Genomic DNA, 27829 nt, shown 5'->3' on the forward strand with positions numbered 1-27829 from the left:
GGTGCTCACGGTTGACCAATGTTGGAATGGTCAGTTAGTTCTCTGGACTAACTCATTACATATAGTTCTTGTTTGTTTATTTTTTCATCACCCTTCTTTCCGCTGGACTGGGAGAGAACAATATTTGCACCTGAGATCAGTACTCGTGAGGCTTGAAGATCCTAGTTGCTACATATCAAAGGAGGACAGAATATCACATTGGTGAACTGCGTTTTGTAATGTTAAAAAAAAAAAACCTCTGTTAAATGATTCTATTTTTCTCATTTACTTTTTAACTTCCGTTTAAATATCTACTTGTTGTGTCAAAGTATCAAGGAAAACAAGAGCAAACAGTGTGCTTCCTCTATGCCTAAAACTGTTCACAGCAATCGGTCCCCAGTTCCGCAGATCTCTCTGACTGCACCAACTTTGTGATGTGGGACACGCCATGCGGGAAAATTCCTCACCTGGACTCTGTCCTCTTCCCATTCATTTCCTGACTTGTTCATTCACTCAACATCGAGTTCTTGCACTATACTGATAATCCCTGGGTAATGCAAATGACTAACACATTCTGCTACTAATCAAAATGTTGGAGGTTCAAGACTACCCAGAAGCACTCTGTAAGATGACATTAGTGAGTGAACTATTATCAAAAATTATCCCTATGTAGCATATTCTACCCAGACACACACGAGGTTGCCATGAGTTTGAATGGACTCATTGGAGACAGGTTCTATTCTATACAACATAGAATGCAATCTGATGATGATACAGTGGTGAATAAGATTTCTATCCTCCATGCGTAGGCTTAAACAAGGGGAGAACAATAAAAGATGATCGTATGGATACTTGTTTAATTAGAGTATGGCATTTGCTACAAAGATTGTTCAATGTATCAGATTTTATCAACAACTTTCCTTTAATTCCTGAATTTTCTAGAGCAAACACTGGAAAGATTAAGAGAACTGTGAGCACCTCTGAGTGATGTGTGGGTGCCACTATTTGGGTGTCATTTATTTTTTCATTATTCTTTCAGACCATCTAAAGAATTCAATCACCACAATCTCTTATATTAGTATACTATGAATAATGATAACTTGAAAATATACATAATGCATATAGGGTATATGTAATTTGTATACATGTTTAAATTATTATGGAAATTGGTTTTCTCCCAGCCTTAAAAATATATGCATTCTAAGGCCATTAAATGTGCACTAATATCTGAAAGGTTAAGTCAGGAATAATGTGACTTTTTCACATTTCTATTTTAAGAGTAAGATATGGGCCTGGGAAATGTTATATTTGAGGATTTTAGGCTTGATTTTATTTTTTTGGTTTTATTTCCATTTTGATTTTCAGTGTTTAAAGAAGGGCCAAGAACATTGGCTTGGCATACATTTTAAGTGATAGCTTTGAAGAAGGAAAACTACCTTATACTTGATTACTTGAAACTAGTTTTCCATTTCTATAACCTACGTCTTAGGAGAAATAACTGGAGAAACTAGGAAGATATTCCATGAGGGAAAAAACAAAACTGGAAGAGCAGTATTATTTTTCAAATATTTGAAGACACTCATAGAGAAGTTGAATTTGTCGTGTGGGAGACAGGGAACGTGTGAGAAGGCTTTGGGGATATAAACGTGGCATGCCAAGCTATGTGTATGATTGGTGATCTTTCAGAAAGAGGTTGCCCAAACATTTTTGATAATGACATAGCAGCAATATGGATAACAGAGGCTGGCAGAATTTGCATCTCCTCCAACTCTATCGCTTGATCATTTGACTATACTTCATATCCTAAGGAAGTCTTAAAAATCCAGATAGGTCCTATCTGATATGACTATTGGGAACATGGACAGATAAACCAACTTTTTCTCAGTGCGAAAACCTATGCAATTACTCCCCCGAGATATGTCAGATTCATGTCCATGATGTGATGTCACTTACAGTAAGGCCTTAGATGACTAAAAGTAACTCTTAAAAAAGAACAAAATGTGTGTATATATACACACACACATAAAGAAAACAAAATTTCCCTATAAATATGTTTAAATGACTATAAATTAGATCTTGATGTTGTCTGAGCAAGAAAGAGCAAAGAGAAAAATTCACAAGAATCCACTCTTCACGTGAAGTTCTTTAAGAGGGAGGGCGAATGCTATGAAGAATTCTATAGAAACAAATGTCTTTTTATTCAACAAGCCAAAGCATTATCAATGCATTCAAACTGATAAACACTGAGTAACTTTGTAACATATAAGAGAGTTAAGTTACTGAATGTGGTAGTTATAGAATTGTCAATTTGAGAGAATTATGAGTGAAGGGGTGGAGTCTAGTCTGTCAATTGGATTATAATAGCCAAATGAGGCTTCTGTGTGGGCATGGCCTTCTCCTGAGTCTGGTAAATCTAGGATTTCTTCCTTGGAGGTGGGAGATTCTTCGCTCACTCCATGGGAGACATTGAAGTTGACAAGACACAAGGAACTACCCTAGTGCCCTGAGCCAGACAAGCCACATGGATGCAAACAGATCTTTGCAGCCGAAGAAGCCACAGAGAGGCTCCTGCCAGCACTGAGATGCTGGCTTGTGATCATCCTGCATTTGGCTTCATTGTATGTGTTTCATGAGTCTGAAGAGGACGTTATAGATTGATATCAGATATATGGGCTAATATCAGACGTATGGCCTTGGACTGGACTGGGTTGGGATGTTTTCTTAATGTACAATTGTTCTTGTATATAAACCTCTTCCTTATACATATACGTGCGTCCATGGATTTGTTTCTCTAGTCTACCCTGACTAACAGACTGAAGAAAAGAAAACATAAATACATTATACATTTAGTAAATTTTGTAAGTCATCCAGTAGTAAAGTTTATAATTCATTCAATTAAAATATCTAGGGAATAATTTCATTCTTCTAATGGTTATGGATATCAGTATGTAATTTACGTGAAAGTATGTAAGTGTGATAATGATATGGATATAGTATTTCATTCGTGAACAAGCTGTTCCTTTGACTATCCATTTGAGATATAAACAAAAATTTTCAATCTTAGCTTATGGTAGCTACAAAAATAAATCATAGATGCTCCAAAATTTTGAATGTCAGAAGCAATATAGAGAAAGAGAGGAAAACTAGGTGACAAAATGCATGATGAAGAGGATGGAAGAACATTCTTATCATGGAAAACCTTCAAAAACCAAACCAAATGTATTTCCATCTAGTCCATTCCAAATCACCATGACCCCATAGAACAGGGTAGAAATGCCCCTGAGCTTTCAGAGATGCTAAGTTGCCAGGAGAAGAATGTCTTCTCTCTCTCTGAAGTGACTGATTTCAAACTGCAGGCCTTGTGGTGGGTCGCCCAAGGCATCACCCATTATGCCACGAGGGCTCCCAATGGAAAACCTAGAAGCTATAAGATAAAATATAGATGTAATCAATCATAATAGAAAAATTAATTGCTAATTTTCTATGGAGTGGGAAGAAACTAAAAATAAGCAAAGAACTTCTTAAGAAGAAGAACAAAAGAGGAGGCTTCGCACTACCCAAGCTCAAACCACAGTCACCAAACAGCCTGCTACTGGCACAACAATATGTGCATAGACCAATGGAACAGAACAGAGAAACAAGAAATTAATTCATGTACGTACAGACAACTGATCTTTGACAAAGGTCTATGAAACATTAAGTGGCAAAGAGACAGTCTCTTCAACAAATGGATCTCAGAAGACTGAGAAGTCATACCATGTTAGCAAATCAGTCACAAAACCTCAAGATGAATCAAGAACCTAATGTAAACCCTAGAGCTAGAAAGACTATCATTGATAAAATAGGGATAAGTTTAAGGGTAATTTATAGATATTTTTGCAGGATTTCCATTTCTTAGGACCTTAAATTATATATTTCAGTATTACAATTTAAACCAGGGGCCCTCAAACTATGGCCCGCGGGCCACATGCAGCCTGCCAAGGACATTTATCCAGCCTTCTGGGTGTTTTTGCCCCATTTGTTGTTTACTTCAAAATAAGATATGTGCAGTGTGCATAGAAATTTGTTCATAGGTTGTTCTTTTTTTTAAACTATAGTCCAGCCCTCCAACGGTCTGAGGGACAGTGAACTGGCCCCCAGTTAAAAAAGTTTGAGGACCCCTGAAACTGTACCTCTTTAAATTGCAGGCAAAGAGTAGGGCACAACATCTGGGTGTCTTTTTCGTATTTACTCCTTAGGGATATTGGTTACACCAAGAACACTGGAGAGAGACTATTTATCCTATAGAGATTTTGGAATATCACAATATCTAGTGCAAAGCCACAACCCACAATTTTGAAAAGCCATAAATGAACTTGATGTACTAATATGTGAGTCATTTGCCAATGAAACTATTTTTAAAACTGTGAAATCTTCCAAAATTTGTTGTAAAATGGATTTAAAAGATAAAAGAATCTTTCCAAAAAGTTTTAAAAAAATCCTCTTATTTGGTTCTAACCAGTGCTTCAAGTTATATAATGTTATGGGAATTAAAAAATTATAATGTTCTGGAAAGGGCTGATAAAAAATCCCTTTTGGAAAATTTGGTGTGCTCTCTATTAGAAATGGATCCTTAGATACCAGAATATAATTTAAACATGAGATGTTGAATTTATGTGTAGTTATTTGCTCTGAGGACATGGTCTAGCTTATAATGAAATAGCTACATGGAAATCAATGTTTTCTTATCAAAATGGGCTACGAGAACCATGTACACATTACATGAGCTTATTGACATGATAAAAATTATAAAGATATTGTGACATTTTGATTTCCTTGATATAGCTTTTCCAGTACAGTCTTTTTAACTCCAAATGAATGGGTGTGACCATATAGACTGAGCGCATTTCTTCTCTTCCTGATGGATCTGGGTCAGAGAAATGGAAGAAAATTACATGATTCAGCTGCGAAATACCATTCATAGGGTTAATTGTGATTATAAAAACATGGTATCCTCACATGCATACGAGTCAAGTTTGCTATCCCGCTGGTATAAAACGAGACATCTTGGAAGCAGCAAGAGTTTTTCAATACCCTAAGGAAAGAAGAGTCAAGAGTGGAGGAAATCCTTTGGGCCCCAGTTTCCCTGCACACTGAGTGTTTCCATGCATGAGACAGGGACCTGTGACTGGAGACTGGCAGGGAAGAGCAGAGCCACAGAGGCCGGAGCGCAAGGCAGAATGAGTGGGCACTTCCTGGCCCAAAGAGCAGTGTAACAGAGTCAAGAGGGACAATGATGGCCCATTGAGCTAGAGCTAAGTTACTCTGGCTGAGGTTTATGACAGAATGGTGGCATGCAAACACCACCAGTGTTCTGTAACACTTGCCCTCACAGGACCAAAGCCAAGGGCTCAAGTAGCTAGGAATTCAAAGACCAGAGAGAGACATGTGCTTTCATGTATGACTGAGAAGAGGTACTGCTTACCAAAGAATCGTATCCCTGAGCATTTCTGGTTGGAATAACTGTATTCTAAACATTTCTGATCCTGAATTGTAACCTGTTAACTTCCCTAAGAAACTCTGTAACTTTGAGTATTGTCTGTGAGTTCGTTCAGTGTGGCCACCGCAATGATCGGTTCCTCCAGAGATGTAGAGATTTGTAGGAGGGGTAGCTGGTGTCAGAATTGGTTAAGAAGCTTGGAGGGTGGAAACTTGTCAGACTCTTATTTCATAGGAAATGGACTTAGGACAGTGGTTCTCAACCTGTGAGTCGTGACCCCTTTGAAGGTCAACTGACCCTTTCACAGGGGTCGCCTGAGACCATCTGAAAACACATATTCTGATTATCTTAGGAACAGAGACATCACTCCTCTACCATCTCCAGATGTGCTGATCTGGTGAGAAAGAAGCTGGCTTTTTACGCATGCTGTCACAAAATGTAGTAATGTGGTTTACTGTTGTTATATTAACACTGTTACCCATGCTACATCATACTTCCAGACAAAATTTCATGTATTTGTCATTATAAATAAATAGTTCACAATATATAATTCCATATTTTTTGTGATTAATCACTATGCTTTAATTCTGTTCAATTTGTAACAATGAAAATACATCCTGCATAGCAGATATTTAATTATGATTCATAACAATAGCAAAATTCAAGTTACGAAGGAACAACTAAAATAATTTTATGGTTGGGGGTCACCACAACATGAGGAACTGTATTAAATGGTTGCGGCATTAGGAAGGTTGAGAACCAGTGTTTTAGGATGTTGTGGACTTTTATTCTCTTTTCCCCTTGGGAAGTGAAAGGTCATATACTGCGTCCCCACCTGTGCTAGTTAAGGTTTATTGTGTCAACCTGGCCGATAAATACATGTGGGGTTAATTGAAGGGCAGAGGGATAAATGGCTCAGTGAACCTTGTCTTTTTAGTTCTCGGGTCTCTTACTTTCTGATGGTCAGATCAGAATGCAGCTGCCTTGGCCAGTTCCCTGCTTCCACCTGTAGGTTAACTTCCTGCAAGACATCCCCCAGGAGAAGCCACATGAGCCTACCCTGATGCAGCCCTGGGTGCTGGAGCAGCCTTATGGAGACCTCTGCTAGCGCTGAGATGCTTACATGCTCACTGATTCAGCATTCCTCCTGCAGTCCATTGCGTCTGTTTTGTGAGACTGAGGAGGACTTTGTAGATCAGAGTCAGACATATGGGCTAATGTTGGACTTAAGGGCTTGGGCAGCACTGGGTTGGGATGCTTTCTTAATGTACATTTACCCTTTACATAAAACTCTATTTTATACACATATGAATTTCTGTAGATTTGTTTCTCTAGTCTACCCAGACTACCACACCACCTTTTTAAAAAGGTCTTCTAGTTATGTTAGTTGAAAATGTGATGTGTTTCTTTAACAGATAAAAACAATGTGTATCACTTTATATTTATAGTGGAAAAGAATGAGGAATTCTTAGACTGAGGGTATGAATGAAAAACAAACAAGTGGCAAATTGTCCCATGGTAGCAAGAGTTATTTGATAGCAGAAATGTAAAATGGAAGAATATAGCAGAAGGGGACTAAATTATATCATAAGATGTAATGTCTTTTAACAGATTTGATATTCTTTAAAAGAGGAATTATAGCACAGGATTTATGAGTAAAGGCTTTGGTGGGGCGGGGGGGAGTAGTGGATCCCAATCTCTCACATGCACAGATATGAACCAAGAAACATTTTTATATCTCTCTATGATATAGCCTTTTTTGTTGTGAAATCCAAATATAAGAGATTACTTTGAAGTATTATTGTGAGGATTAAAATAAGATAATGCATTAAAATACTTATGATACCGCACACATGGAAATACATGAAATGATGTTGTGATATTCTAAATATCTTGCTATTCCTCTTAGAGTAGGTTAATCTACATTTTCTGGAAATGGATCAGATGAAGTACTTCTGTGTTCCAATTTAAAAGAAAGGAAGACAGATAGGTAGCAAGTATAAATAAATTGTAATCATAAAACAGATTAGAGGATGAAGTAGAAGGTGGTTAACAGTTTCTGGAGCATTTTTAAGAAAATCATACATTTATATAGAAAAGAGAATTTACTACAAACTTATGTAGATGCCCCTTTGCATTCTAAAAATTTCTTTGTAAATCTGAACAGAGATACTGTAAATTCTACAACTGTGTGATGACAAAATTAACTTGTAAGTGTTCGGTTAAATTTTTCATTTATGTTTACATCTTTCAAAATAAATTGTGTTTTTGAAAAAAATGCTCCCTATTGAGGAATATGATAGAGGAAATTCTATTTTCATCCAAATTATGTTCCCGGAAATTCTGTTTGATGTTATTATAAAACAAAAAACATTTTAGACCTTAGTGAACTATTATAATATGAACATTTACCTGCAAATACCAAAAAAATAAAGTGAAAGCAATTGAACCATATAAGAAATTTAATCACATTATAAGTCACAAGATAACCATGCAGAAATGAATAGATATATTATGGTAATTCAAAAGGATCACCCTTATTTATAAAAACAAACAGTAAAGTATGAATCAACTATAACTCAACATATCTTCCATCTAGGTGTATATACTATATACATCTGTACTATTTACACCTAGGTCTATATATTTCTAACAGTGGTTGTATTAGGCTAGATTCTTCAGAGAACATTTTTGCTTTTGGTTTATTCTTGTCCTAGGCAGAAACTGTTCTAACAGCTTCAGCTTAGCTTTTCCTACCATAATAGCCTTTATTCCACACTTCAGAGATACAATATGGGGTTCTGCCAGTTCCTGGGTGTGCCTGTTCCACAATTACATTAAAGTAGCTCAAATCTAGGAGTTCATTGAGGGGCTGTGACTGGCCATTAGAGTCAAACTGCTGTTCACCTGATACAACATTCTTGCGCATATATAGATCAAGTAAATATTTAGTAGGTTTCCTGTTTATTTTACTCCTAGGGACACTATGCAAAAGTAGCTAACACCGTGAACTCACAGAGTTGGACTACTTTGATTACTACTTTGACCCAGTATGGGAAACACATCGACCTTTTCTCTGTGGATTGAGTGCTGCCACTTAGCCTCTCCCCTCATGGGATCTATCAGCCTCATTGCAAACAAGTGTCTCAATTCAATTAGGAAAGTTCCTACTCTCCAGCCAGGTTGACATAAAATAGCAATCAAAGGAGTTTCCAGAGATGCTGGGGCACCCTTAAAATTTTGTTTCTTAATGTTTTATTATCAGCTCTGTTTTTGGAGCAGTCCATTTGTGGGTCTGTGGATTTGTCCTGATAAATCCACTCTAAAAAGCTAATCTCCCTAAGCTTTTGGATACCTGCACCTGGAGAATACCAAGGTAGGTATGATACTTTAACTTGATGGAGTGTAGGCCATCTCACAAATTATGTGTCAGTGAACTAACCAAATAAATTATTAGAGCTTTTTCTAACCTCCTGAGCTGGAATATTGAATGAAGACTCTGTGTTTAGTAAGCTCAGATCAATAAACTCAGACTGACCCAAGTTTATGTTCCTTGCACATTATCCCACACCCTCAATAACCATTCCTACACATATTCTCTCGTGTGTGGATAGACATTGTCTTATCCCAGACAGCACTGCACTTCAAGATGGCTCTTAAAAATGGCCTTTTGGAGAAAGGATACAATGCCATTCTTCTTTATTGTATCAATCCTGGCAGAGTAAATGTATGAATTTCTGACTCATTTCAGCTCAAACACCAAGAATATCCATCTTTATGGGTTCTCTTTAATTTTTAACAACTTCCAATTTTCCTAGATTCCTACTTGGTACATGTCCAGTTGCAATCATTAATGATGTATCATTTTGAGTTATGCCACACCACATCTTGTCGTCTTTACTCCTGGAACCTTTATTCTGTTGATGATTTTATAGTTTGAACGCCTTGAGACCTGGGGAGCCCATCTTATGGCAGAAGTCAGAGACCAAAAGACAAGTTGCATTAGGTAAATCTGTTGTACAAGACCTCATTAGACTATTGAAAAGCAAGGATGTTACTTTGCGGATTAAGATTCATCTAATCCAAGCCATGGTATTTCTAATCACCTCAAATGCATGTGAAAGTTGAACATTGAATAAGGAAGATCAATGTAAGTCTGAGGCATTTGAACTATAGTGTTGTTGAAGAATATTGAAAGGACCACGCACTTCCAAAGGAACAAACCAGCAAGTCTTGGAAAAAGCACAACCAGAAAAATCCTTTGAGGCAAGAATGGCAAGATTTTGTCTCATGCACTTTGCACATGGTATCAGGAGAGACCAGTCTCTGGAAAACGACTTCGTGCTTGGTAAAGTGAAGGGGCAGCAAAAAAGAGGAAGGCTCTAGAGGGTATAGATTGACACCGTAGCTGAACAATGGGCTAAAATATAACAGTTGTGAGGATTACTGACTCAGACCGTGTTTTGTTCTGTTGTACATAGGGTCACTATGAACTGGAACAGACCCTACGGCACCTATCAATAACAGCAGTGCATGTTCTCCAGGTTTCCGTCGCTACACATTATAAATTCCAGGTGTTCTTTTGGAGTATAGCACCCCTCTTCCTGGGTCACCATCTGGACTTGACTTTTGGAGACCTGTTGTGACTTTAGTTGTAGGTCTAGATACAAAAATGGGCAGTGGGTGTGTTTCCTGAGAACATGCAACAAAATCTATATGGGCTCTTCCTGAAGCAATTTTCCAGATACAATTCTAAGGTGCCAAATGAATACGTACCATGTGGGCAGGAATGGGGAATGGTTTTACTGAGTGTAGATTAATAATCTCTTGAGATGAGAGGATTGGTTCTGGTGGCTATATGTCTCAATGTCCCCATATTTTGGATTATCAACCAACATATATATATCCCCATACTAAGTTTCAGGGTTATATTTCTTCCAAACAATGCCTTCACTTTACTATCAGACAATTTCCTAGGCTGAGAATTAAGCTATCACTAATTCAGCTATTAGTATAAGATTCAGAGTTTGCTTTTCAGCAATATTAGTTTTGTGACTAAGAGGTAAAATGTTCATTCATGGCAGACTAGAAGCTTTGAGATCTTGTGCATAGCATCTGAACTCGGCTTTTGAAGCTCTGAGTTTGTCTCTTTTGCAGTCAGTTGTAAGTAGTACCAAGCAGCTTTCCTGCAATTCTCATCCTGACAAAATTGTGGAAAGATATCAAACCCACACACCCCCCACCCCCGAATCTCCCTTCTCACCAACGTTTCCTCTCTCAGTGGTGCTATTTGGTATTTACTTTTTCACCTCTTGTCATGGATTAACAGCTCCCTCTTGACCAATCATGAGACGTGCCCCTACTAGGCAGACTTGAGAACCAATTTAGAATACACATCTTTATGATCTTGTTTTCAAACCAAAGGGTTGTGTTCTATAGAGAAGCAAAAACCAGTGACTCTTGTATGTGTATGTATTTAGAAAGAGATTTATATCCAAACTTGGCTCACTCAATTGTAGAACTGGGTAACTCCATTCCAGTTTAAATCCATGGGTCAGATGTAAGCTGGATGGTTTTCCTGACTCATATAGCAGCGGAAGCTGACAAACAAGAAGCAGGAAGCCCACAGGATAGTGGCTGCAGTGTTGAGCAATCTAATGTTTGCCAAATGAATCCAAGCTCAGCAGGCCACTGATGGCTCCTGTTATTGGCAGTTGCTATAACAGTTGACAAACCAGGTGCAGGATGCAAATCCAGCAGATGCTGGGTAGCTTACACAGGGTCAATATCTACTGGGAGTAGACCACACCCTTAAAGAAACCTCCCTCAATCACATCAAGGCTGTGACCAAACTAAGGAGGTTTATTCTCCATACAACTGCTTGAGTGCGTCACAGAGTATCACACCATGGAGTGACCATGCTACATTGGATCACCGGAGAGGCGACTCCGGGTCCACCCAATTTACATCAAACCCATCGCAGTGGTGTTCCATCTCTCTGACTCTTCCCTGAAGATTTCTGAGCTCTTCAATTTATGGCACATCAAAATGCCAGTTTTGAAAATCATGCCCTTTTCTTTGAATTTGGGGAACAAAAAATCTACAATAGCAGAATCAAAACTGTAGGATGATGGGTATAATATTACAATAAAAATTTCTCGAAGGATAATCCATATGAACCTCAAAGAATTACCTGTTGCATTGCTGTGATAATAAAATTGTTGGGGCTACTTTCTTGCACCAATTTCTCACAAATGCAGTTTTCCATTTTAAAAAAATTTTCGTCATTACAAGAACCTGTGGAAATCCTTATCCTTAAGAACAATTATCATGATCACTCATTTGGAATCCTCAGAAAACCATTGTCAATAGCTTCAGAGTTGATGTCTCTACCTTGAATTTAACAGCCCAAAACATATCCCCTCTGAAATCTATTATCTTGATTCAACTTTCTGTTGTTGTTAAGACGTCCTAACTATGAAAATATATAATAGAAAATATATTACTGAGAGAACTTGTCTGTGGCCCTCTACAGATAACAGAGACATATGTAAAGATGTCTTGTTTGTAATGTCTGTGCATGTATGAACTGAAGTCTCCAACTAGCAAAGGAATGAAAATTTATCACATCTATAATTCAATAAGAATTATATAGATGTAAAATTAATAAGCAATGTGCAAGGTCTACATGGAGATGATTATAAATGTTTACTAAGTGATAAGAATAAACAACTGGGTAGCTAAAAAGAGATATTTTTTCTAAAGATGATAAAAGGCTTACATATTAGTTCTTTCTAAGTTTTCTAAGTTAGTATGTCTTAATAATACAAGTTTATCATGAACTTAATAAAATGTGTGGTAAAGTTCAGATGTAATTTAAAACACATTGTTACCCATATTCATTATTTAAAGATTACTATGAAGGGAGATGATGTTTCAACTAGCATAGTCTTAACCTACTATAAATCTATAATAGCTAAAATAAAACACTGATCCAAGACTAGGAGGACAGAAAAGTGGAATGAGAGATGATTTTTGTCAAAGACCCCATACACTACATACATATATGGCTAGGGATAATGGTTCTTACTATTTCCTTACAAATAATTTAATTCAATAAATAATTATTTATGTATGCTGCTGTGATCAATAGTTAATTATTTGAAAGGAAAAATTTGAAGTGTTTCCCTGTTCTTTATAATATCCTGAAGTAAATTCAAAGCAAAGAAAGTTTTCAGTATAAAATTTTGAATATTAATTTCCCATAAGGGGAGAGATTCAGCATTAGTCTTTAAAATATTCATAGATGTGTGTAAAGACTTAAATATGCTCTATGGGTTTTATTGTAGACATTTAATTATAATGAAAATGTATAAATATTAAACAATACAAGTTAATTTTAGCTTAGGTGAAATGTCCAGGTAACAAAATGTAGCCAATGGGAAAGAGAGGTATGTGCACGGGAGAGGATTGTTTAAAAAGAGAAAAGAAGAGATTACAACCTCTATTTACATTTTAATATATGTATATATATCCAGACACATATTTATGCATTCACATCTCTGAAATTAAACATACGAAATTATGTATTGGTAGTCATTAGGTTATGGATGTTCATTTTATGGACAACTCTTATTAATCCTTTAATGCCGGGCTTGGAACCAGTTCTGTCATGGCCATGAAAGGAACTGGATTTTTTTTAAAAGATCATTTTATTGGGGGCTCTTACAGTTCTTATAACCATCCATACATAAATTGTACCAGCCATATTTGTACATATGTTGCCATCTTCATTTTCTAAACACTTACTTTCTATTGCAGCCCTTGGTATCAGCTCCTCATTTTCCCCTCCTTCCCCCACCCTCCCACCCTCGTGAACCTTTGAGAAATTATAAACTATTATTATTTTCATATCCTCACTTCCTGCATATGCAACTTTTAAATTATTCAAGTGTGTGAGCCTTTTCTTGCATTAAAATAAAACTAAATAAGAACTCCATATACCTATCCTGACCTGCCCACAAACAGGTAAAGACACAGTAAGGATAGTGTGTTAGTCCGGGTTGACTAGAGAAACAAATTCATATGCACTCATAAATGAGGTAATGCCTGTATATATGTGCATGTGTGAGTGTGTGTGTGCATGCTTGCATGTGCAGATATACACATAAAAAGACTTCAAAAAGTTCTTGAAAAAATTAATTAAACTGTAATGAAATTTCCATCCAAACTTTTGGAAGTCCTATCATGTGCATGCACGTCACACAACAAAGAATAAAACTGTCCCATCGGGCTTCTCAGGCTCTCCATCTTTCAGAAGCAGAATGCTTCTACATTCTCACACTAAGCAGCTTGTGGACCCAAACCGACAACTCTATTAGATATGACAAAATTTTGGCAGGTGTATGGATTACATTTTTATCCCTTGCTTACACATGTCTTGTAAATCTTAACCCCATATGGTAGGAGCAATTAAATTATGGGGTTCGTTTCCTTTGCTAGGTTAATGATGTCATAAGGCATGTCTTAAACCAATGCCCTTGGAAATATACAGAGTAGATTAGACAGAGAATCAAGGACACACAAATGGAGACAATGATGCCACGTGAAGATGACCAATAATCCAAGGAAAATAACCTGAGAGACATGGGATTTCTCCAGAGAGGACAGATGGCACCTTCCACCAAAGCCAGCTCTCTCAGTACAGATTGGTTTCCTATCTACTACAAAATAAAATTCTCTTCATTAAAGCACCCATTTTTGTTATTTCTGTTACAATGGAACTAAGAAGCTAAGACAATAGGGGGTCATAATATATTCACACTAACTTGTTTGTTTATTTTTGTATCTCTAAGTCATATACTGTTGATTTTATTTTAAAAAGCCTCAACTCATTCTGTACAAATAGAGTTATAGATGTTTTTTAATATTATCTCAGACACATCATTAAGAAACTCATTTTTATGTGGTAGGCAGTTTTTTATGAAGTAAAATAAAAGCACAAAGAAATAAAAATGATGTCAGTTTATTTTATCGTGAGAGACCAAAAGTGTGATTGTAGAAGGGGCTATTCAAAGAGAAATGGAATACTTATTTTTACATCAATGCAACTGCTGTTGCACTAACGTGTGCTTGCCCAAGAAGAGTTCCCCATATCCATTCGGGGTAACTGCACCCTCTTGGATCAGCTTTAGGGTATTAAGAGCAAAGGGGTGGAGTCTAGCCTGTCAATCAGGTCACAGCCTGATGATGCCTCTGTGTGGCCCTGGCCTTCTCCTGAGGATTCTGGGAACTTCCTCTTTCTCTCTCCCTGATCTTCCTGTTCACAAACCACATGGAGACCTGCTGAAACCTGGACAAGCTCGCTCTCGCTGTTTCACTTTCCTGTGATCAAGCCATATGGAGCCATGCTGAGATCTGAGGGCGAGAAGTTGTTCCAGCCCTATGATGCTTCTACTGCTTCTATCCACCGCCTCTTTCCACACACAGACCTGTGATCTCCCTTCATTCGGCATCATGGGCTGTGGCGATGTTAATCTGAAGAGAGATTTATGAACTGACATCAGACTTATGGGCTAATATCAAACTTATGGACTTGAGCTAGACTGGAATGGGATGTTTGCTCAATATACAATTGGTTTTTGATGTAAAGCTCTCTCTTACACATATATGAGTGTCTCTATATTTGTCTCTTTAGTCAACCTGGCCTAGCACATCATTTAAGACTGGCAAGAGGGAAGATTTCAATAGAAGAAAGAGAAAATATAACTATATATGAATGAGCATGTGGACTACAATCCCAAAAGCTGACAGACAACTATTTGGTCATCCACGTTACGGGCCAAAAATGCATATCTCAAAATAGTTCATAATGTAGACTTTAACATTAGTTTGGATTCAGGTCAGCACAATAATATAATAGCTAAATTTGCAACATAAAAATAAAATAAATATACATCCTCCTATTTCACTGATCACATCAACTTTTCTAGTTCCTTATCCTTTGTTACTATGTGGGATTGCCTCATGAAGGTACAATTTATCTCAGAAATGAATTCCATCTGGTCTTTCAGTCCCTATTTTAGTTGCACCGTGCCAAGATAAAAACCAGGTGATAGAGTTTGTGCGCATCATCCTACAGGGAAATACATTTCTTAAGGCAGGGAATATTTCTTTTCTATAATGGAAGAGAGTGACGACAAATGACAATCATTTTCAAAATGTGCATGACAGTAAGGAAATAAATTGATTTCCCAGAATTTTCAGGACTGAAATTGGTGACGCCGTTTAGAAACTGCATTGGGGGTACTTTGCAGTTCTCATGTTTTTCAGGAGCTACATAGAAGCAGAGGGCTATCTGCGTCTTTGTTAGCATACTTCTGAAGCAAAAAGAGGTCTGGGAAGGGAAGGCTCTGTAGAGTGCACAAAGGTTTCTCCACCTTGAAATAGAAGTGAAGGCATTGATCTGGGTGACTTCGTTTCGGTGTACTTCTTGTAAGGGAGAGCCCACCTCTCTCCCTTCTTTTCCCTTGTCTTCCTCTTCCCTCTGTCCCACAAACTTTCAGTTGATAATTCCATTTCAGAATATTGAACATTTCATAACGACAAATGGCTCATAGGTAACTCATTCTATGGATTAAGATAATTGCATAAGTGTTCACATGATTTTAAATACAAGATTTGAGCAGCGGTCTGAGGGTGACCAGTGAAATCACTTGTGCTTCTGGTGACGCCACAGTCCACATGGTAGGCGGCAATTGCCCTGGGCACCAGGAGTCTGCTGCCCTTTCTTGGTTCATGTCACTTATTAAGATGTCTTCACAATAATTTGACAAGTAGAATACCTAAGAGTTCAAATAATTGTATTGGGGTCTCCATCTCTACAATTTTGTTTTGTTTTCATTTTTTATTTTATCTTTCATTTCTTTTCTTACTATTTTGTAACTTAAGGCAAGAACATGCTTTGTTTCCAATTCTCAAATCCTTCTTCTTTAAAATAAGGTACTAAAAACATCTCAAAGAATAAATGTACAGTCATTGAATGCAGTCTGACCCATAGCAACCCTATAGGACTGAACAGAACTGCCCCCATGGGTTTCCAATATTGGAATTCTTTACAGAAGTAGAAAGTCTCACCTTCTCCCCCAGAGCTTCTGGTCATTCCAAACTGCTGGGATTGTAGCTAGCAGCTCAGTGCATGACCCATGTGCCACCAAGTTTCCTTGTACATAATGAGCACACAATAATCAATACATACGATTATTCTAAAGAACAGCCATTGGAATATGTTTTAAAAATTCCCTAAGAGGGAAGTATTTTTGAAGGGACCCACAGAGAACTTTCGAACTCGTGTGGGAAATTAGTAAAAATGTAATGAGGAAAATATACTATTCTCTATTTTTATTATTTCCTCAATGTATGAAGCACTCACTCTGTGAACCATCATGCTAAGTAATGACATTCATTATCCTTTTGTCTCAGAATACTCTTTTATCAATGACAAAATTGTACATCATCAGGGTGAAATGACTTCACCAAAGCAAATAATAGTAAACTGAGTCAAGTTTTGATCTAGACCTGGTCTACCATTCTATATTCACTAAAACGTACAGCCTCGGCAATTGAATAGGAGAGGAGACTTTGAGGCTAGCTCAGACTGGCCTTTGTGGCCTTTGACTCAGTAATGGGAGCCTACGCAGGGATCGCAGAACAGAAATGGCACCACATGCAAACTCATGGGCCATCCACCAATAGATCACATGACTTGAAATTAATCCTAACCTAGAACATTTAGCAAAGAAAATGACCTTTATGAATGTGTTAATTGACTTTATACAATGGCCAAGGCATATACTTTAGATAAACTATTGGAAGGAGAAAATTACTCCATATCGGACAGTTTTCAGGGCAAAAATAATCAACTGGACTGAAGCTTTGACACCTTTATGATGTTTTTCTTGACGTGAGCAAAAGCCACAACCAGTCTTTATAGAGATGAAAAAAACCTTTGTAAGGAAAGCAGGTATGTGTTTGCACTGCATTAATTCTTACTGGCAAATCAATCGTCAAGTCCAGAGTATTGCGTGCTAGTATAAATGTTAAGGGGAAGATCCAAGAGCAGAGTTGGAGCGGAGGGGCCTTGCAGTGATTTTTGGAAGTTGTCATGTAGCCATGTTCCGTGGGACACACCTGAGGTATCTGGGACTTCAAGCAGGCATTTTTGCAGTGCCCCATTTTTTCCATATGAATAATTTGAGTTAGTGGGAATCGGCAGCAGAACCAGTAGGCCGACCGATTTCACATGGTCCCCAGAAGTCAATACTGTACCTCTATCACCCTATTCCTGGAACCAAGGGCCAATACAAGTACCCCTAGGACGGCCTCTTGGGCACAAGACTTGTCATCTTGAGGTGCTGGGTTGATCTCATGTGTAATCATTTCCAAGAGTGCTTTGAAATGCTAAAGCTGAGGGTCAGATTTGTATGTAATCTGCACCCAGAATTATAGAACATAAAAGGACAAACAATCTTGAGAAAGTTCCTTCAAAGAGCAAGGACCACTGAGATAAAAACTCTACATTAGGGCCTTGAGTCTAAGAGTGATAAACAATTAATGCTTGTGAAAAAAAAGTCTACTTAGTTGTTTCCTCAGAGTTCATCAACATTCCTTCAGCGTTAGATGATTGACAATCTTCACCAGGATTCCTAAACTCTGCCAACTACAAAAACCTCGATAGTGTGTAATCTTTTTCTTTTCCCTTAGTCTTTAAAAAGCAAAAGAAGATGCAAAAATTGTTCTAGCTATGCATTTCCTAACCACTTTGACCCTGACCTTACAGACCAATGTCATTCTCATCCCCTTTTCCCAGGAGGAGAGAAATGAACCAAAGTGCAGCAATAACAACAAACAAGTAAACAAAATAGCGAGGCACAAAAGAAGATACTACAGAGCTGTTAAATGCATGTAAATGGCCTAAACTGAGGTGGCTGTGTTTGGCAACACACTCCCTTCAGCACTCAAGCTCCGTGATTTGAGTACATTGTTATGGGTATAAATTAATATTTCATTCCCTGATGATGTGCTCATGTGTGACATTGGCTTTGTTTTTCAGATACCTCAGATAAGTTACGCATCAACTGCACCAGAGTTGAGTGACGACCGCCGTTATGACTTCTTCTCACGTGTGGTCCCTCCTGATTCCTTCCAAGCCCAGGCCATGGTGGACATTGTAAAGGCCCTGGGTTGGAACTATGTGTCTACTCTTGCATCCGAAGGAAGCTATGGAGAGAAAGGTGTGGAATCCTTCACCCAGATTTCCAAAGAGGCAGGTAGGAGGACCTCAGATTGCTCAAGCTGACCCTCTTCACAAGTGTGTGGCTTGAAGGGTTCTTTCCAGAATTTCTCAAACTATAGTGCCTGTCCCCACTCCTACTTCCCCTGAGTCCTGTGATGTAGTCTTCATGCGTGACACTTCATTGTTTTTATAGAGCATATTTCAAAGGGGAGAAGCTGAATTGCCTTAACCCTATAGCGCTGAGTGTGACATTTTCCTAACATTTAATTAAATGTGCATATTAATATATATTGATAGCTATGAAAGTAAAGAAGAAAAACAAAAAACAAAAAAACCCCACATTTTTCCTGAAATTAAAAATTCAGGCATTCTAGGGCTAAGTGCTAAGGGAAGATATGTAAAGAGATAAAGGAGTGCTGGGACTGATGTTGTCCTGTGGTAGGTACCATGGGTAGCAGTGTGGAGCACAGCTTGCAGAGGGAAACCTGAGCTTGTGGGTAAAAGTACTTCTCCACGGATGCTCTTTCTCTGCCTCCTTCCAGCGTGGGAAGGATGGTTTAGCATTTTGTGAAGCCAATCACCGTGCTACTCTCTTTGAAGAAGAATAACACAGGTGGCACCATCTGACATGACTGACACAAAATTAATTAAATTATGCACTCAGAGAAACTGTCTTTTAAGCTGTGGGCTATTTTGAGAAGCTTCTCTTAAATAGCCCTTGAAAAGAGTTATGTCCTATGTCTTTATATAACTCAACTTGGAAGTAATGGGTTCTGATATTCAGCCAGCTCGCCTCCATTGCATAGATTTTGCAAAATGACCCCAAATCTACAGGCCATGGTTTAGGAATCATGACAATAGATAGTCAGGATCTCATAGGTGTAGGAAACCTGTTTAACATACACATATGCTTGGGTATTCCTGAACAGTGCTTATGATAATATCTGGCCTTCAGTTTTGTTTGTAAGCATATGCTCTGTTCCAAATGATTGTTGACCAGAACATTTAATTTACATTAAAAACAAGCTAGCAGCCCAGGCAATAGAGAAATCCTTCTCACGAGGAGAGATGCTGTAAATCCTGATGACAGGGCTTTGAGTATTGACCCTCACACGACAGCTATTCTTCAGACATTCAATACTTCAGCATTAAGATGACGTAGTTGCCCACAGCTGTTAAGAGAAATGACCCAGAGATTTCTTGGGAGCACAAGGTTTTGAACTCATAATATTAACTATAATGTCTAAAAATCCACTGATGATTTGGGTTATTCTTAGCCACTTCTTTCAGATAGAAACACTCGTACCCTTAATCCCTTTGACTAAGTAAATCCTAATCACTGACAGATCGAATCCTAAAAGAAACCCCTGGGTGACATCAATGATTACATGCTTGACTACTGAAAAGGTTAGTGGCTTGAGCCACGCATCCGTGCCTGAAAAGACACGTCTGGTGATCCGCCTCTGAAACATCTTCTCCTTGGAAAGCCTGGACGCAGTTCAACTCTGCACTCATGGGGTTGTCGTGCATCTCAATCCATACCACAGCACTGGTGATACTAATCACCATTTCTAAGTTCAAAATTGAATGACCCAGCGAACACCCTAAATGTATCTCTGTTAGCTTGACCTTGTGTTTCCAAAGCTTTCTCCCACACACCCAATCTACTTAACATATATTACTATATTAAGTTTGTTTGTGCATTTGTTTCTTCCCTCCTTGTCTCCAGGCAGAGAACATGTCTGTCTTCTTTTCAATTACAGAGCCAGCTGCCAAGTTTGTACTACGTGTGTGGGGTGGAGGTGGGGGATTCTAGTATAATTCAGTTAGAAATGGTCAGATTAGGAAAGAAATTTGAACACTGTCTCTGTATTATGCTGTGATTTGCAGGAATCATTAACAAATGACAAATGGATCACTCAAGATCCAATCATTTTTGATGCTAATATTGTTGTTTCTTTGAATCTGGCTTTGATCAAAGTCAGGCTTCCGGCTGACTTAGAAATACGCCTAAAATAAGTGGATAAAAGCAAGTAGATATGACGATTTTGTTAGGTAAGAGGAAGAAACTCAGACCTGAAGTTCAGATATTGCCATGTAGTACATATGTAAGTGCTCTAAGCAGGCCCTAATTCAAAGCAGATCTTTCCACTAGGTGAACTGAAGAGTATGACATAACTGGTTAGGAAATTGACAGTGTCATAAATTTAGAACCAGACCCCTGGTGGCCTAGTGGGTCATGTATTGGACTGCACACCACAAGGGTGCCACTTGAAAACCACGAGCTGCCCCAGGTGGGACTTTCTATTCCAGTAAAGCGTGTATGCAGCCTCAGAGACCCATAGGGGCCGTTCTACCTTGTCCTATGGGATCTCTGTGAGTTAGAAACGACTTAATGAAAGGGAGATTGAGTCTGTTGGTTTGAGGCTTAGCATCATGTTGATCAGTTAAAAGACCAAGAACTATATTTGGCTTATAAATATAATTTGCTTCACGTCATTATAAGAAATAGTATTTTATCAGCCAACTCCTGGTGCGTTTCCCACGGTTGTGTTCCTTGATGTCACTCAGTGTATGATGCAAGCAAAGTACACTACATAATGACTGCAATGGTGTAATGGTCAGAATCGGGGGACTGGTCTGAACACATGAGCTCAGATTTTTAATTTATCATGCATTAAATGACCTCGTTCAAAAGTAATGATTGCGGTTGATCCCAGGTGGCCAACCTTATGGATACACTATCCAGACTGTACAACAAATACCCAAGAGTCACGTGAAATGTGGATGGACCACGGCCCTGGGACGAAGAGCATTCAAAGAACAGATAAAGACGTAGATCAAATACTTATTGGGGGAAGAGATAGAACAAAAATAGTGAACAAGGAAATGAACAGACTAGTGGATTAACAATTTCCTCAGCCCAGTGCACCACTTTGAATTATTACAAGGAATATTCCAATACAAACAATGCCCATACAGCCCACTCTGCTCGCCCAGAACAGCACCAGCACCCACATCACAACCATGAAATTTTGCAAAAGCTTGTTTTCTCCTTTTCATTTGTTTCTTAGTCCCTACTGCCTCGTAAGCTCCCCTTTTTCTCATTTCCCCCTTCTAGTTGCTCCTAACTTTTTGGGTACTCCAACTTACCTGCCTTCATGGCTGGTAGCCCCAGCCCTCTGCCGTGGGAGTGCGTGCCCCCACAGAAGGAGCGCCACGCTCTGCCACAACTGTGTTTGATGGTTCACATTGCTTTTCTTTTTCTTCTTCATTCTTTCCTCTCACCCTTTGATTTGTCTTTTATTTTTTCTTCCTCTACCCAACTTTTATGTTTGCTGTCACAAATGAGCATCCTACTCTGTCCACCAAGGGTGGGCTGCGCTCCCACAGAGTGAGCAGCGTTGTGTTCCCCCCTCAGCCACCTTTAGGAGTTCACACTTGCACAGCTCTGTGCTGTTGCACCCCCCACCCACTGTCTTTTGAAGTCTCCTTCTTTCTTCTTAATTCTTCCCTCAGACCTCCCCACAATTTCCCTTTTCCTTGGATTTTCATTCCTCCTGTTCCCCAACCTACCATTCCCGTCCTTCTGTATGTCAAGAGCTAGTGACCCTGTCCAGCCAGAATCACCATGCTCTTTCCTCCATCTGCTTTGTGAATGCTACCATTCACTCCTGACCACTGGATTGATGACAAACACCTATCTAGCCTGCCTTTAGTTGATCAATATAACTAGCAACTAGAGACCACACTCACACACCTGCACCCTATCAAATTCACCCCGAGACAGGTGATGAGCACCCAATGTGCCAAGACAGCCAACAGAGAAGCACAACCAACCCACTGTCCGGAGATAACAGATCAAAACATCATCAAGAAGCAAAACAGTATAGAAGCAACCAGTGTCTCAGAGACGACAGACCACTTCGAACCACACTCAAACACAAACAGAAAAGATGCATCAAGCAAGCAACTAAAGGACAAAATCATAAAATCTTCTGGAAGGAGCAGAGACTTTGATACTCGCTGATAAGAAGTTTAAACAAATCCTATGTAGGGCTCTAAAATGGTCAAGGCATCCAAAGACCCTGGTAGCAGCATAAAAGTTAAGGACCAGACGTGTTGACACTATAAACATACAAAGTTCTGCAATGGGGATCATCGATGACTGGGTATAGAGACACACAATCTGGATGATTGTGGAAAGGCAAATATATATTTCTACACATGTGTTCACATGCACTGCAAATAGATCCATAACTATACAATGACATAAAGTGCCGTGTCGAGTAACATCTAACTGTGAGGTGTGATGTTCAAACCCACCAACTGCTCTGTAGGAGAAAGATGAGACTACATGCTCATGTAAACGTTTACAACCTCAGCAATCCCCATAGGGGTCACTGTGAGTTGGAATAGACTCCATAGCAATGGGTGTTGTTCTGTTTACTAGTACACCACACAAAGGTTGCAGATACAAACATTTCTTGTTGTTGTTATGATTGAATGCCATTGAGCCCAACTCATAACAACCCCATGCATGATAGAACAAGCCCTTGCCCAGTCTGTACAATTCTCACAATTGTTCCTGTGCTGGAACACATTACTGTGGCCGCTCTGTCAATCCATCCCATTGAGGGCCTTCCTATATTGGCTGTCCTCTACTTTACCAAGCATGATGTCCTTCTCCAGAGACTGGTCTCTCTTGACAACATGTTGAAAGTACGTAAGACACAGTCTTGCCATCCTTTTCTAGAAGGAGTGCTCTGGCTGTATTCTTACAAGATAGGAGCATTTCTTATCCATGACCAAACACCTCAATTGAAAAAATCATTAGGCCTGATTTCTTGAGACCATAGTATAAGGGGACATACAGGTCAATTGGACTAACTTTGGTGAATGGTGAGGGACTTAACTCCTTGTCAGCAGTCCTGTAAGTTACAAGTATTGACCTTTCCTTCTCTGGAGCAAAGAAGAGTGAAGACAATCAAAGATGCATGGAAATAATTTGTCCAAAGGACCGATGGATCACACAGACCCCAGTTTCAATGACCCCGAAACCGGAACTAGATGATGCCTGGCTCCTGCTGTTGACCACTCTGAAAGGGTAAAACAGTAGATGCTAGATGGAATTTGAAAGAACTGTGGAACAAGATTCAAAATAATAACTTAAAAACAAAGTAAACAAACAAGAGCAGGATCATTGATTTGACAGCGATTGAGAGCACTCCCTGGATTATGGCCCAGAAAGACCCTCAAATCTCAAACAGAATTCAAACCCAGGGTTTCCTTCCAGCCAAACAAGACAGGAGCCTACAGCACAAAAGCATGAGGGAAGTGCATGCTCCGTAGAACAACCAGCCACACAAACCAAGATGGCACCGTGTGCCCAGGGAGGAGGCTCTGACGTCAATAAGTGATGAGAAGAAATAATGGATGGAAATGGTAAACACAGGAGCAAATGTGAAGTTAAGTAGGACAAATGATGAGCTTTTCAATGACACAAAGAGGCAAATAATTTACTCTGTAAACATTCACCCAAATCACAATCTGAAGTTCTTTTATTAGTAAAATGGAAAGATTATACCATGGGTGGACATTTTGGATAAAATGCTTCAATCTGAGAAGATTTCCATTGGGAATGAGAGTAGTGAAAAAGCCAGCTGATGCTGACGAAATGTGAGAAAACTTTGAAGGTTCAAGATTCTCTCCTTTTATAATGTTTATGGTATTTGTAATAAATTCCTCAGAACAATATTTTTATGTTATTAATTCAAATAAATTTACTTATGTTCTCAGCAAATACTGCCTAGCTCTCCACCAAATAAAGAAAGAGATGAAGGAGGAACTGTCACATAAGGGTCTAGATGACAACTATACACTCAGTCCATGCATGACCTTAGAATAGACAGGTGAGGAGAACACGAGTCAGTGGTTTATTGAGCCCATTTCTTCATTGTGTGGTTACCCAAAGACTATTATGATATTTCATGTGATGTGTGTTTGTATGCACACAGGATACACACACATATATATCCTATGGCTTCAAAAATAATACAACAATTTCCTCGAATGCTCAAGAAAACAACATATTCAATAAAAAATAAAAGAGTATCTTGCTCCATTAGAATTACTGAAAGAGAATAGTGAGCTTCGAACAGTTGATGTAAAAAGTCCAGGATGTTTCCATCTCATTTTTCCATAACCCCTTTGCAGCACCCTGGCGTGTACACTCAAGGAACCCTGGCAATTCAACAGTGGCAGATTTTATTTGCTTCTTAACAGAAATGTGAACCCATTTAATAGCTACAAGGGAGGAAGCCGTGGTGATCAGGTTCTGTAAAGATGCAAACATTAAACCCACTCTCATCAATTGGATTCAGACTTAGAGCAACCCTGTAGGTAATCAGAAAATTCAAGTCATGAAAGCAGGCAGCATGCCCCATCTTTCTCCCTCTCCAGGCAGCTGTTGGATTTGAACTGTCAACCTTGTCATTGATAGCCCAATGCTTCTCTCATAGCACCTTTATGTAAAGATTACAGCCCAGAAATCCAACAAGATTGTTCTATTCTGCCATTACTATGAGCCAGAATCAATTTGACAGCATCCAACAAAAGCAACAAGGAAGATATGTCAAGAATAATTTTTAACATTTATATTTTCCTGCCAACTGACTATAGAATCAACTCTCAAGAGAGACAAAGTTTACTGTGTAATTAATGGGGCACAGAGATGCACTACATACTGGTTACGACAACAGAAAGATCTGGACTTGAATAACAGGCGTCAACACTTACATGCTGTGAAAAATTTTGTGTTCAGCTTTTTAAACCTCTACTTCCTCATATATCGAAATCAAAATGAAACCCACTGCCATTTAGTTGATGCCAAGTTATAATGCCCCATTATAAGAACCTCCAAACTGCCGATCTTTCCAGAGCCAGATAACCTCATCTTTCTTCTCCGGAGCAACTGTTGGATTCCAACTTCCCACGTTCAGATTAGCAGCCCAAGGTCTAACCTACGAGTCTAGTAGGGCTCCTTCCTCATGTATAAAATAGGCTTAATTAGGTCAACTTCATCATGTTCATAAAATAAATATGATTACGGGGAAATGCCCAGAAGTTGTACCTCAGTATTGGCTCCTCATGTGAGTTGCCTTAAACCAGTTGACTCCTTTGAGTTTTAAAAACTTGAAAGTAACTTGAGTGATCGATCCCATTTACTATGTTATATTTACTAGGTCATCCACGCCAGAGGGTGAGCTACAGGTCTCAGTATATTTTTACCACTTTACAAAGAGTAAGAATGTCTCTGCCATCTAGTCAAATCTGAAGAGTAGCCACAGCAGGAACCCAACTCTTCATATGGTTAATGAGGATGGGGGGAGGAGTGGAGGGTGCACAGAAATTGGAAAGCTTTTCTTTCATTCTTTCTACACAGTTTGGGTTGGTTATGAATCTTTTCACTTAAAAACAGCTGTACGATGGCACAGTGCATTAATCATTGTGCTACTAACCCGAAGGTCAGTGGTTCATATCCATTGAAAGCTCTGCTACAGAAAGATTAAGCAGTCAGCCTCCATACAGATTTACTGCTCAGAACACTTATGGAAGAGTTCTATCCATTTCTGTACAGGCACAGGGAGTTGGAAGTGACTCAGTAGTTTTTTGTGTTGTTTTGTTTTGGCTTTATAAGAATTTCATTCTCTTTGAATCCTTTCTTTCCAAATTTTACATCAGACTTAAGTTCTGAGCTATAGGCGACCTATAAAACCAGAGACCAAAGTGCATCTATTATTTTCAGAGGACAAGGGTGAATTCTGCCTTATCATATTATGATAGTGCAAACCAAAACAAAGGAGGTCAGGGAAAAGCAGGCATTTTTCAACAGAAAGCCATAGAGTTGAGACCATAAAAATGGAGAATGGAAGTCTATTTATAATGTGTCTAGGCTGTCAAAGAAAACCTCATTAATTCTTGCTCTCTTGTATGGTCCTTGTAAGATGTAAATATGCATAGATACTATTCCTTGTTGAACTTTCAAAGGGAGTGGTAACAAAATTTTCTCAGACGATAAGACTTGGCAAAACAGCTATATTTGCATACATACCTTTGTTTATTTGAATGGATGCACATACATTATCAACCAAACAATGTATTGCTTAATATAGCATGGAAAGGGAAATGTTCACTTCTGTCATGTTTTAAAATTCAAGATAACATAATAAACAAAATAATTCAAATTAAATATTGTTTTGCTTGTGAGGGTCAAGGAAATTGCTTATATCACAGGGTACTAAAATATTTGCAAGTAAAGAAATATAAATCATATAGTACATATAAATCATATAGTATGTATACAATATGATTTACAAATCTATTGACTCATCATCTGTTGGATAGTTTAGCAGGGAATTCCAGGGGTACTACTTTATAATATGACATAAATAGAAATGTGTTGCTACCATGATATTGTGAACCATGTCAATTTTGCATTGAATAAACACTTAAAATATATCTTTAGTATTGTGTACCAATCATTCAAAGCAATTATTTAAAATAGTTATATAAAGTATGATTATTTTTCAAATGAATTCTAAAGCTTGTTTGTTAAAAAGTGGCATGCTTTTGTCTTGGCTTATAATAGTATTTCATATACTAATTAGGTAAATACCAAAATTGATTATTATTAAATACTTCATTATTATTAAATACTTTAAGAACTAGTCAAGTTTGCTTGTTTCAATGGTTTTATGACTATTGACTTCTTTCCTTCAAAGTTGTGATCTTTTCTTTCTTTGTGTAATTTTCGAATTGTCAACCTTCGCATTGCTGCAAGCTCCATGAAAGTAAGGGCCATTTCTTGTCGTCCTTCCAGTCTAATGTCTGAATATAGGAGGAATTCATATTTATTGTTAAGGGGAGAAGAAAGGAACAGTTGCATTCTTGTATCAAGTGTCTTTTTTAAATAAAAAGAAAACAGGTATTCAAGTACTAACATCCATAATTCTACTTGTAGGGCATACAAACTTATATTCTATCCCTGTTTTGTGTTGTGGTTTATTACCATAGTA

The 27829-nt window shown here is 38.4% G+C and overlaps 1 protein-coding gene across 1 annotated transcript in view; it reads left to right on the forward strand.

Moving 5' to 3' along the window:
* The window catches only part of GRM7 (glutamate metabotropic receptor 7), a 1162681-nt gene that overhangs the window by 334794 nt on the left and 800058 nt on the right, over positions 1–27829 (forward strand). The window contains exon 2 of the mRNA XM_075553170.1: positions 18570–18786. Within this exon, the coding sequence (XP_075409285.1) occupies positions 18570–18786 (217 nt within the window). The remainder of the gene's footprint in view (positions 1–18569; positions 18787–27829) is intronic.

The sequence above is a fragment of the Tenrec ecaudatus genome, chromosome 6, assembly GCF_050624435.1.
Source record: "Tenrec ecaudatus isolate mTenEca1 chromosome 6, mTenEca1.hap1, whole genome shotgun sequence".
Lineage (NCBI taxonomy): Eukaryota > Metazoa > Chordata > Mammalia > Afrosoricida > Tenrecidae > Tenrec > Tenrec ecaudatus.